At 42.0% G+C, this 12,412-nt stretch overlaps 1 protein-coding gene across 2 annotated transcripts in view; it reads left to right on the top strand.

Moving 5' to 3' along the window:
• Nucleotides 1-12,412, top strand: part of LOC109870976 (poly(rC)-binding protein 3) — a 159,443-nt gene that overhangs the window by 85,315 nt on the left and 61,716 nt on the right. For both annotated transcript variants that reach the window (XM_020461703.2, XM_020461707.2), the window contains exon 5: nt 10,654-10,823. In XM_020461703.2, the coding sequence (XP_020317292.1) occupies nt 10,749-10,823 (75 nt within the window). In that variant the 5' untranslated portion in view covers nt 10,654-10,748. The remainder of the gene's footprint in view (nt 1-10,653; nt 10,824-12,412) is intronic.

Genomic DNA, 12,412 nt, shown 5'->3' with positions numbered 1-12,412 from the left:
CTGGAAGTGCTGCAGCACTTACATTTGCCAAAGTTATTACTGTTGTCTGTACAGAAAAAATGAAATAATTCAGAATACTACACTAGGAGTAGGCCTATAATTTAGCCACAGAGGATCAATAGCTTATTTTTAAAAAGTTGCCTAGTTGTGGATTGTGTGTAGCCCAATCACAAGGCATGCCTCCAGTCTGGAATATGCAGCAAATCTGTCAGTGAACGTGAACAGCATGCAGCCAAAATCGGCCTTTCGCAATTTTCCAAATATAATCGCTGGAAAACACAGGTTGGAAAGCAAATGGCTCCTGCTAAAAAGATAAACTAATGTCTCTAGGCTACCAAATACAGTGCATTCGGAAAGTATTCAGACACCCTGACTTTTTCCACATTTTGTTACGTTACAGCCTTATTCTAAAATTAATTAAATAGTTTTTCCCCCTTATAAATCTGCACACAATATCCCTTAATGAAGAAGCAAAACAGGTTTTTACACATTTTTACATATTTATAAAAACTGAAATATCACATTTACATATGTTTTCAGGCCCTTTACTCAGTACTTTGTTGAAGCACCTTTGGCAGCGATTACAGCCTTGAGTCTTCCTGGGTATGATGCTACAAGCTTGGCACACCTATATTTGGGGAGTTTTCTCAATCTTCTCTGCAGATCCTCTCAAGCTCTGTCAGTTTGGATGGGGAGCGTCGCTGCACAGCTATTTTAAAGTCTCCAGAGATGTTCGATCGGGTTCATGTCAAGGCTCTGGCTAGGTCACTCAAGGACATTCAGAAGCTTGTCCCAAAGCCACTCCTGCATTGTTTTTGCTGTGTGCTTAGGGTCGTTGTCCTGTTGGAAGGTGAACCTTTGCCCCAGTCTGAGGTCCTGAGCTCTCTCAAGCAGGTTTTCATCACAGATCTCTCTGTACTTTACTCCGTTAATCTTTGCCAGGTTTTTCCTCCAGACGTTAAACTTGGCATTAAGGCCGAAGAGTTCAATCCTGGTTTTATCAGACCAGAGAATCTTGTTTATCATGGTCTGAGAGTCCTTTAGGTGCCTTTTGGCAAACTCTATATCATGTGCCTTTTACTCAGGAGTGGCTTCCGTCTGGTCACTCTACCATAAAGTGGTGAAGTGCTGCAGTAATGGTTGTCCTTCTGGAAGGTTCTCCCATCTCCACAGAGGAACTCTGGACCTCTGTCAGAGTGACCATCAGGTTCTTGGTCACCTCTCTGACCAAGGCCCTTCTCCCCCGATTGATCAGTTTGGCCAACTTCGAGTATCATAGCAAAGTGTCTGAATACTTATGTAAATAAGTTATTTCAGGGTTTTTTATACATTTGTAAAAATATGATACAACCTGTTTCCACTTAGTCGTGATGGGGTATTGTGTGTAGATTGCTGAGGAATTTTCTTCATTTAATCTATTTTAGAACAAGGCTGTAACGTAACAAAATATGGAAAAAGTCAATGGGTCTGAATACTTTCCGAATGCACTGTATTTGAATACTGGAGCAGTCAGGCTATACACTATCAGTGGATGTGGATGCCATTTCACGGGCTCTTAACCAATTCTGCTATTTTGTGTGTTTTTTTGCATTATTTGTAACTTGTTTTGTACATAATGCTTCTGCCACCGTCTCTTATGAAAGAAAATAGCTTTTGGATATTAGGACAGTGATTACTCATCTCGTACTGGACGAAACATTTTCTTTAACGAGTCAGAAGCGAAGGCTTTGCTTCAGACAACGGACAAGGCCCTCATCCCAGTCATTCACAGGAGAAAGCGACGGAGATATCGGGGACGTAGGTCGGGGTGCCTTGTAAGGATCCGACGGCGAGTGGGTAATCTGCTTCTACCATAGTCCTATTAGCCAATGTACAATCATTGGATAATAAACTAGACGTGCTAGTATCACGAATATCCTACCAACAGGACATTAGAAACTGTAATATCTTATATTTCACCTAGTCGTGGCTGAAAGCAATATGGAAAAAGGGGTTTACGCTGCTTTGCCAAGATAGAACAGCTGCCTTCCATAAGACAAGGGGTACACTATTTACCTAGAGAGTTTATCTCTATTTTCCGTAGCTGTCTATTTACCACCACAAACCGCGTCTGGCACCAAGTCTGTTTACAAAGCTCTCTCTCACCCTCCATTTGGCAAATCTGACCATAATTCTATCCTCCTGATTCCTGCTTACAAGAAGAAAACTAAAGCAGAAAGCACCAGTGACTCGGTCAATAAAGAAGTGGTCAGATGATGCAGATGCTAACCTACAGGATTGTTTTGCTAGCACAGACTGTAATATGTTCTGGGATTCTTCTGATGGCATTGAGGAGTACACCACATCAGTCACTGGCTTCTTCAATAAGATGATCGATGAGGTCGTCCCCACAGTGACCGTATGTACATACCCCAACCAGAAGTCATGGTTTATAGGCAGCATCCGCACTGAGCTAAAGCTGCCGCTTTCAAGGAGCGGGACTCTAACCCGGACGCTTATAAGAAATCCTGCTATACCCTCAGACGAACCATCAAACAGGCAAAGCGTCAATACAGGACTAAAATTGAATCATACTACACCGGCTCCGACGCTCGTCAGATGTGGCACGGCTTGCAAACTATTAGACTACAAAAGGAAGCACAGCTACGAGCTGCCCAGTGACACAAGCCTATCAGACAAGCTAAATGACTTCTGTGCCCGCTTCGAGGCAAACACTGAAACATGCATGAGAGCATCAGCGGTTCCGTACGACTGTCATCACACTCTCCGTAGCCGACGTGAGTAAGACCGTTAAACAGGTCAACATTCACAAGGCCGCGGGGTCAGACGGATTACCAGGACGTGTACTCCGTGCATGAGCTGAACAACTGGCAAGTGTCTTCACTGACATTCAACCTGTCCCTAACTGAGTCTGTAATACCAACATGTTTCAAGCAGACCACCATAGTCCATGTGCCCAAGAACACTAAGGTAACCTGCCTAATTTTCTACCAGCCTATAGCACTCAAGTCTGTAGCCATGAACTGCTTTGAAAGGCTGTCATGACCCATATCAACACCATTATCCCAGAAACCCTAGACCAACTCCAATTTGCATACCGCACCAACAAATCCACAGATGATGCAATCTATATTGCACTCCACACTGCCCTTTCCCACCTGGACAAAATTAACACATACAGTGGGGAGAACAAGTATTCGATACACTGACGATTTTGCAGGTTTTCCTACTTACAAAGCATGTAAAGGTCTGTAATTTCTATCATAGGTACACTTCAACTGTGAGAATCCAGAAAATCACATTGTATGATTTTTAAGTAATTAATTAGCATTTTATTGCATGACATAAGTATTTGATACATCAGAAAAGCAGAACGTAATATTTGGTACAGAAACCTTTGTTTGCAATTACAGAGATCATACCTTTCCTGTAGTTCTTGACCAGGTTTGCACACACTGCAGCAGGGATTTTGGCCCACTCCTCCATACAGACCGTCTCCAGATCCTTCAGGTTTCGGGGCTGTTGCTGGGCAATACGGACTTTAAGCTCCCTCCAAAGATTTTCTATTGGGTTCAGGTCTGGAGATTGGGTAGGCCACTCCAGGAACTCTTGTGGTGCCAAGATGCTTCTTACGGAGCCACTCCTTAGTTGCCATGGCTGTGTGTTTCGGGTCGTTGTCATGCTGGAAGACCCAGCCACGATTCATCTTCAATGCTCTTACTGAGGGAAGGAGGTTGTTGGCCAAGATCTCGCAATACATGGCCCCATCCATCCTCCCCTCAATATGGTGCAGTCGTCCTGTCCCCTTTGCAGAAAAGCATCCCCAAAGAATGATGTTTCCACCTCCATGCATCACATTTGGGATGGTGTTATTGGGGTTGTACTCATCCATCTTCTTCCTCCAAACACGGCGAGTGGAGTTTAGACCAAAAAGCTCTACTTTTGTCTCATCAGACCACATGACCTTCTCCCAGTCCTCCTCTGGATCATCCAGATGGTCAATGGCAAACTTCAGACGGGCCTGGACATGCGCTGGCTTGAGCAGGGGGACCTTGCGTGCGCTGCAGGACTTTAATCCATGACGGCGTAGTGTGTTACTAATGGTTTTCTTTGAGACTGTGGTCCCAGCTCTCTTCAGGTCATTGACCAGGTCCTGCCGTATAGTTCTGGGCTGATCCCTCACCTTGCTCATGATCATTGATGCCCCACGAGGTGAGATCTTGCATGGAGCCCCAGACCGAGGGTGATTGACCGTCATCTTGAACTTCTTCCATTTTCTAATAATTGCACCAACAGTTGTTGCCTTCTCACCAAGCTGCTTGCCTATTGTCCTGTAGCCCATCCCAGCCTTGTGCAGGTCTGCAATTTTATCCCTGATGTCCTTACACAGCTCTCTGGTCTTGGCCTTGTGGAGAGGTTGGAGTCTGTTTGATTTAGTGTGTGGACAGGTGTCTTTTATACAGGTAACGAGTTCAAACAGGTGCAGTTAATACAGGTAATGAGTGGAGAGCAGGAGGGCTTCTTAAAGAAAAACTAACAGGTCTGTGAGAGCCGGAATTCTTACTGGTTGGTAGGTGATCAAATACTTATGTCATACAATAAAATGTATATTAATTACTTAAAAATCATTCAATGGGATTTTCTGGATTTTTGTTTTAGATTCCGTCTCTCGCAGTTGAAGTGTACCTATGATAAAAATTGCAGACCTCTACATGCTTTGTAAGTAGGAAATCCTGCAAAATCGGCAGTGTATAAAATACTTGTTCTCCCCACTGTATGTGAGAATGCTATTCTTTGACTACAGCTCAGATTTCAACACCATAGTGCTCTCAATGCTCATCACTCAGCTAAGGACCCTGGGAGTAAACACCTCCCTCTGCAACTGGAATCTGGACTTCCTGATGGTCCCCCCCCCCCCAGGTATGCGTGCTCAGTCCCCTCCTGTACTCCTTGTTCACCCATGACTGCATGGCCAGGCACGAGTGCAACACCATCATTAACTTTGCCGACGACACAACAGTGGTAGGCCTGATCACAGTCAATGATGAGACACCCTATATGGAGGAGGTCAGAGACCTGGCCATGTGGTGCCATGATAACAACCTCTCCCTCAACGTGATCAAGACAAAGGAGATGATTGTGGACTACAGGACAAGGGCTTGTAAGTAAGCATTTCACTCTACGGTCTACACATGTTGTATTCGGTGCATCTGACATACCATTCATATACTGTATTTTCATCGCCATATCACATCTGTTATTTATGAAAGAGTGGCATGAGTAACAGAAAATATAGCCTGATGGTATATTATTTTTATGTGGGCCATATAATGTACAGTTAACTGACAAAATAATGGAAAAGCTTGAGTAAATGAGTGATACAGTTGTGGTTCCTGAGTAAATTAAGCTATTAACATCCCATCATGCTTAGGGTCATGTACAAAATGCTGGGCAAGCCATTATTTTGGCCACTATGGCTATGTCTCCATAGCATGACAATGTCTCCATCCACAAGTGGTCTCTGAATGGTTTGATGAGCATGAAAATGATGAAATCATATGCCATGGCCGTCACCCACCAGATTTCAACACATATGAAAACTTATGGGAGATTCTGGAGTGGCGCCTGAGACAGCGTTTTCCACCACCATCAACAAAACACCAAATTATGGAATTTCTCTTGGAGGAATGATTTCGCATCACTCCAATAGAGTTCCAGACTCTAATAGAATCTATGCCAAGGTGCTTTGAAGCTGTTCTGGCTCGTGGTGGCCCAACGCCTTATTAAGACACTTTATGAGTTTCCTTTATTTTGGCAGTTACCCGTAGTTCATTGCTCAAGGAGAGGAAGGTATTTGCCACCTCCAGTGTATAACAAGCTCAGTTTACGCGTTCCTTAATAGAAGTGCTTTGTTTGGTACATGTATGAGTTGTCTTCATGAAAAAAGTAGTTCCACTCTTTTCATATTCTGTCTGAATGGACTGTCTACACTGAGCATGTGGAGGGAAAGCAATTGGTTTCTGCTAATATCTGTGTCATCCTTTCAGAGAAACCACAATTTGGAGTGGAGAGAAAGCAGGATGGTAGCCCCAAGCACCCTTTTCCCACATTCCTCCTTTCCTCTTTCTGTTACTTTTTCCTCATCATCTCCTTTTTTGGTCCTATTTGGTCTCTTCTTGTATGCAGTACATTGTGGGTTATGGCTGAGGAGGGTTTGTGAGAGGAGGGGAGAAAAGGCCTCATGCCCCCAGTCGGTAATTTACCCTGAAATCTCACGTGAGCAACTGTGTCGCTAATAAACACTGCCACTTCCTGTTACACTGCAGTCTTTTATCCCCTAACAGGAGTAGTGATGTGGCTAATACGATAAATCATGGACATCAAAAATATTTAGAAATATGTAACTTTCCCACATTAACAAGTCCAACACAGCAAATGAAAGATAAACTTCTTGTCAATCTACCCATCATGCCGATTTACAAAATGCTTTACAGCGAAAGCACAACATATGATCATGTTAGATCACCGCCAAGACAAAAAAACACAGCCATTTTTCCAGCCAGAGATAGGACTCACAAAAAGCAGAAATATAGATAAAATTAATCACTAACCTTTGATGATCTTCATCAGATGACACTCATAGGACATCATGTTACACAATACATGTATATTTTGTTAGATAATGTGCATATTTATATCCAAAAATTTCAGTTTACATTGCCGCGTTACGTGCGTAATATTTTGATTCCAAAACATCCAGTAATTTTGCAGAAATACTCATAATAAACATTGACAAAAGATACAAGTGTTATTCACAGAATTAAAGATAGACTTCTCCTTAATGCAACCTCTGTGTCAGATTTCAATAAAACTTTACGGAAAAAGCATAATCTGAGAACGGCGCTCAGAGCCCAATCCAGCCAGAGAAATATCTGCCATTTTGGAGTCAACAGAAGTTAGAAATAACACTATAAATATTCACTTACCTTTATTGATCTTCATCAGAAGGCACTCCCAGGAATCCCAGTTTGACAATAAATGACTGATTTGTTCCATAAAGTCCATCATTTATATCCAAATAGCCACTTGTTGTTAGCGTGTTCAGCCCAGTAATCCATCTTCATGAGGCGCAAGCACATCATTCTAAATAGAAGCTTATTCAAATGTATGGTCCGTCCAGCAGAAACGACCCCTAGCCCCTACCCACAGAGTGATATGGGGTTGTATAGAAAAAGGACCAGCACTTACAAATGAAGTGTTACTCTGATATATGAATGTGTGAATTCCACACAATGAACTGCAGTGGTTACGGACCAGAAAGCTAGGCAAACACAGATGGCTGAAAGCAGTGGTAACGGCCAGGAGTGAGTAGTAAGGGGTGACTTCCACTGACCGTAACATACTCTACTGTCTGTGGAACAGGAAGCTGGGAAAAATATTTTAATTTAGGAAAACATTGTGTATTTTGTTCCCTCGATGACCAATTTCAATTACCTTATTCAGCATGTTTCTTGTATGTCCATTGATGGAGAAAACCAACAAATAGTTTATTTCATGTTTCTACAGCATGCCCCATTTTGCATAGGATTGGGAGCACTACTGGTTGGCTGTTATCATAGCACACATCCATGTACCCTCTTCCTATCTATTCATCTTTTTATCGCTATCTTATGCTCAGAAATACTCACACAGGCATAGACACGCAGCACACACACACATGCATACATACACTCACGTGCTAACAGACACACTTAAACTCAATCACACAAAAATGTATGTGAACTTGCTTTATTTTTGCATCAATGACTCATGTCCACACCTGTGTCAAAGCATGACACACTGCCCCTTGAAAACTCTGGATGGACTGCAAGAGACGCAGGTTATGGCGTATTTCAGTCGCTCAATCCCTTGATCAAAGACCCATATGACCCATTAAAACTGAACACAATTGTGCTCCGCCGCTGTATCAAAGAGAGCTGTATGGCCTAGAGTAGAGGTGTATGTGTCACTGTGTCTGGGAGGCAGAAAGGCGCAGCATCCACTCATAATGGATGTTCTTCAGGAATAATGAGAAGGAAGTCATGCAGCACCATTATGCTTTCAAAGACACATTTTACATATCAATCATCCTTTCTTAAATTTTCAGTTACAATGTTTTGGCACACACTTTCTCATTCTATAAATGAACAAAACCAAAAAAAGACCTGACTATGAAATCACAACATTTCCGAAGGGGCCATTTCCTTACGAAACTATAGGTCAAAATTAAGTTGTCAGTTAAGAACCACTTTATTTACACCAATAGTATGTGGACACACCTTCAAATTAGTGGATTTGGCTATTTAAGCCACAATCGTTGCTGAGATGTGTATAAAATTGAGCACACAGCCATACAATCTATATAGACTAACATTGGCAGTAGAATAACCCAAACTGGAGAACTCAGTGACTTTCAATGTGGCACCGTCTTAGGATGCCACCTTTCCAACAAGACAGCTGCCCGGTCAACTGTAAATGCTGTATTTGTGAGGTGGAAACGTCTAGGAGCAACAACGGCTCAGCCGCAAAGTGGTAGATCACATAAGCTCACAGAAGGGGACTACCGAGTGCTGAAGCACGTAGTGCGTGAAAATTGTCTGTCCTCGATTGCAACACTCACTACCAAGTTCCAAACTGCCTCTTGAAGCAACGTCAGCACAAGAACTGTTCGTCATCAGTTTCATGAAATGGGTTTCCATGGCAGAGCAGCCGCACACAACCCTAAGATCACCATGCGCAATGCCAAGCGTTGGCTGGAGTGGTGTAAAGCATGTCGTCATTGGACTCTGGAGCAGTGAAAACACGTTCTCTGGAATGATGAAATAGCTTCATCATCTGGCAGTCCGACGGACTAATCTGGGTTTGGCGGATGCCAGGAGAATGCTACCTGCCCGAATGCATAGTGTAAACTATAAAGTTTGGTGAAGGAGGAACAGTGGTCTGGGGCTGTTTTTCATGGTTCGGGCTAGGACCCTTAGTTCCAGTGAAGGAAAATCTTAACCCTACAGCATACAATTACATTCTAGATGATTCTGTGCTTCTAACTTTGTGGCAACAGTTTGGGGAAGGCTCTTTCCTGTTTCAGCATGACAATGCCCCCCGTGCACAAGCGAGGTTCATACAGAAACGGTTTGTCGAGATTAGTGTGGAAGAACTTTGCTGGCCTGCACAGAGCCCTGACCTCAACCCCATCAAACACCTTTGGGATGAATTGGAACACCGACTGCTATCCAGGCCTAATCGCCCAACATCACTGCCTGACCTCACTAATAATATTGTGGCTGAATGGAAGCAGGTTCCGCAGCAATGTTCCAGCATCTAGTTGAAGCCTTCCTAGAAGAGTGGAGACTGTTATAGCAGCAAAGGGGGACCAACTACGTATAAATGTCCATCATTTTGGAATTTGATTTTTGACGAGCAGGTATCCACATACTTTTGGTCATGTAGTGTATGTAAGCTGCTACATTGTATTAACTTCAGGTGAGCTTGGACACTTTTTCTGTACTTTGATCCTAGTACTTAAATGAGGAAGCCAAAATTGGAAGCCCCAAAATCAGGGTTGGGTAGGCAACTTTCTAATCAGGGTTGGGTAGGCTACTTTCTCTGTTACAGTAACTGGTTACCTGTCCAAAATTTTAAACAGTAACATAACTTTTGGATTATGCAAACTCAGTACCCTTCACAAACATCCCTTTTGAATGTAAAAGTAGTCCAATAAATAATCATCTAGTTTTTTTAAAGTATCTTTAATCTGATTACAATATTTTAACTGTTAACATAACTAATGTTACAGCGATTGTTTTCCGTAATCAGATTACATGTTAGTGATTACATGTAATCAGTTACTCCCCAACCCTTCCCGAAATCCATAGCCAAGTGTGGAGGTGATGATAGCCAAGTGTGGAGGTGATGGATTTGCTGTCACTATGCAATTTGAGCTTCAGCACAGTGCTGTGAAATATGATTATAGGATCTTAGCAAGGCTGCTGAACTCATTTTTAGACTGTGGCTTTAAATCACTTTCCAGCACTGGTGTACTGAAACCCCCCTCTTCCTGAGAAGTCTGTCTGCCATGCCGGATGTTAAAGGTGCTTTAAAAATGGTAAAAGTACAGTAGCAAGTGTACGATTGAGTTGAGATCTACTTGGGATGGTCACTAATTTCATGTGTTTGTTGTCAAACTTTTCTTATTGATTAATTTGATCCTACTTGTAGCAACATCTGAGAAGCCTGTCCTGATTACAGTTTGAGAGGTGCTCCCTCTTGTGTTATAAACTCTCATGAAGATGATCCGTCATATCTATTCAAGCAGATCAGACCAGCATCAAAGTCAATTCCAGCTATTTCAGTACATGGCTGGAATGAAACACAATTAGATTTTAAATTAAATGTTATTATAGACAATCTCCTTCATGTAAACTGAAATTACATTTATTTACTAAATTGTCTGAAATCCAAATTAAATGGACCCAACATGAAAAGTTATTATTGTCGTGTTCTGTGTGGAAGAATTTGTACTCATGTCTAAAATCAGTCATTCAACCTAATCTTTGATTAGTTGATTGAATGACCTAACCTTTCTGGGTATGTTGGTATCTCCTTGTTGTTCTCCAGGTGACTGGCTGGCTACTGTACCATCACACTCCTCCCATTCCTGAGGAAACCCTCTTCACGACCACACTCCTCCTCTCTTCACCTCCACTCCCAGTATGGAACCCAACAAAGTCCAGCCAGAGGGCGGCCTCAATGTCACCCTCACCATCCGCCTCCTCATGCACGGCAAAGTAAGCAATCTCTAGTCTTCATACATCTGTGGTTAAGGAAGAGAAACCTAGATAGTAGTTGATATATGTCTGAATTACAGTAGCTCACCCAGAACATGGAATCATGAAATAAAGAGAACGTTTTCCTTTCATCTCGTCAGACCGTTTCTGCAAAACCAAACACTGACAAAACCAAATAAATTAAACTGCAAACATCATGCGGGCGTTGGAGATGGGGGTGTGTGCTAGTGGATCTGGGCAGGTGTGATGTAGTGGATGTTTGTATGATCTTTTCATTTGGATGTGTATGTTTTGTATCGTTTTATAAAACATAAATTCAAATAAAAAATAGTAATCTCCTACACTATAATGTTATCTCACAACCAAACCAATGTGGTTCGAATGATTGTTGTTAATAATTGGCAAGCTGGCTGCCGGTGACTCAGCTGCTATCCTTCTGGGTGATGCTGAGTGCATTTGACCATGGAGGAGAGGTGAGAGAGTATTAGCCCTCAAAGCCATCACTGCCCGGCTTCCCTAGTTGTACTGCACCAGACCAAGATGATAGAGAGTGATTGCATGCATATTTTAGTTTGGCAACAGTTAGATTGGGTAGCTGTTCGACCTTTGCAAGTACATTGAAATTGTCACTTGGGCTCTTTGCTCGTGAATATAAAGTGATGCCTCGAAAATCTGTGGTAACACTTTATATTAAGGTTCCTTAATAACCCATTTATAAACAGTTTATAAAGTGTATATATATTACCATATATTAATCATTTTTCTTACATTTGTAAATGTCAATAAACACTATTTTAAATGATGTATTATTGATAAAATAAATCAAAAGGTGTTTGATAAATTCAAATGTTCACAATGTGTAAACATTGTATGTTCACAATGTGTCAATTATTAATAATGTACTGATAAACCAGCTATTTAAAAGGAGTTATTGTCACCTCTTTTGATTATTTATAAGGCATTTGTTAATGGTTGATTAATATTTTGACTGAGCATTTATTTACATATTTTTAAATGTATTTATAATACATGGGATATTTATTAATTGGTAATGAGTGCATTTGTAAATGTGATTACTTGCACACCTCATTTGATGATTAACGTAAATCCTTATAAACCATTGACTAATTATTAATCAACTACTTTGCAGCCACTAATCTGCACTATACACACTGATTATGCCAAACAAACATTAGGAACCCGTAAGGACTGACGCTGGAGTCGAGAAGCAGGTATGGAGAGTTGACATTTAATTAAGAATAGAAAGAGAACAAGACAGGAGCAGCGTCAGCACACGGGTATACATCGACAAATGACAATTAATGCAGCAGCAGGGAACAGAGGTGGGGAACTGACAAATATAGGGGAGGTAATAAACAGGTGATTGAGTCCAGGTGAGTCCAATAATACGCTGATGCATGTGACGGGGAAAGGCAGGTGTACGTACTAATGCTGGGAGCCTGGCACGCGAGGGAAAGCGGGAGCAGGCGTGATAGAACCCCCCCTCAGAACAGCCTGGTGGGCCGTTCTTGATACACACGGGAAACTGTTGAGCGTGAAAAACCCAGGGGCGTTTCAGTTCTTGACAC

Source organism: Oncorhynchus kisutch, linkage group LG26, assembly GCF_002021735.2.
Source record: "Oncorhynchus kisutch isolate 150728-3 linkage group LG26, Okis_V2, whole genome shotgun sequence".
Lineage (NCBI taxonomy): Eukaryota > Metazoa > Chordata > Actinopteri > Salmoniformes > Salmonidae > Oncorhynchus > Oncorhynchus kisutch.
This window is presented reverse-complemented; position numbering and strand designations above follow the sequence as displayed.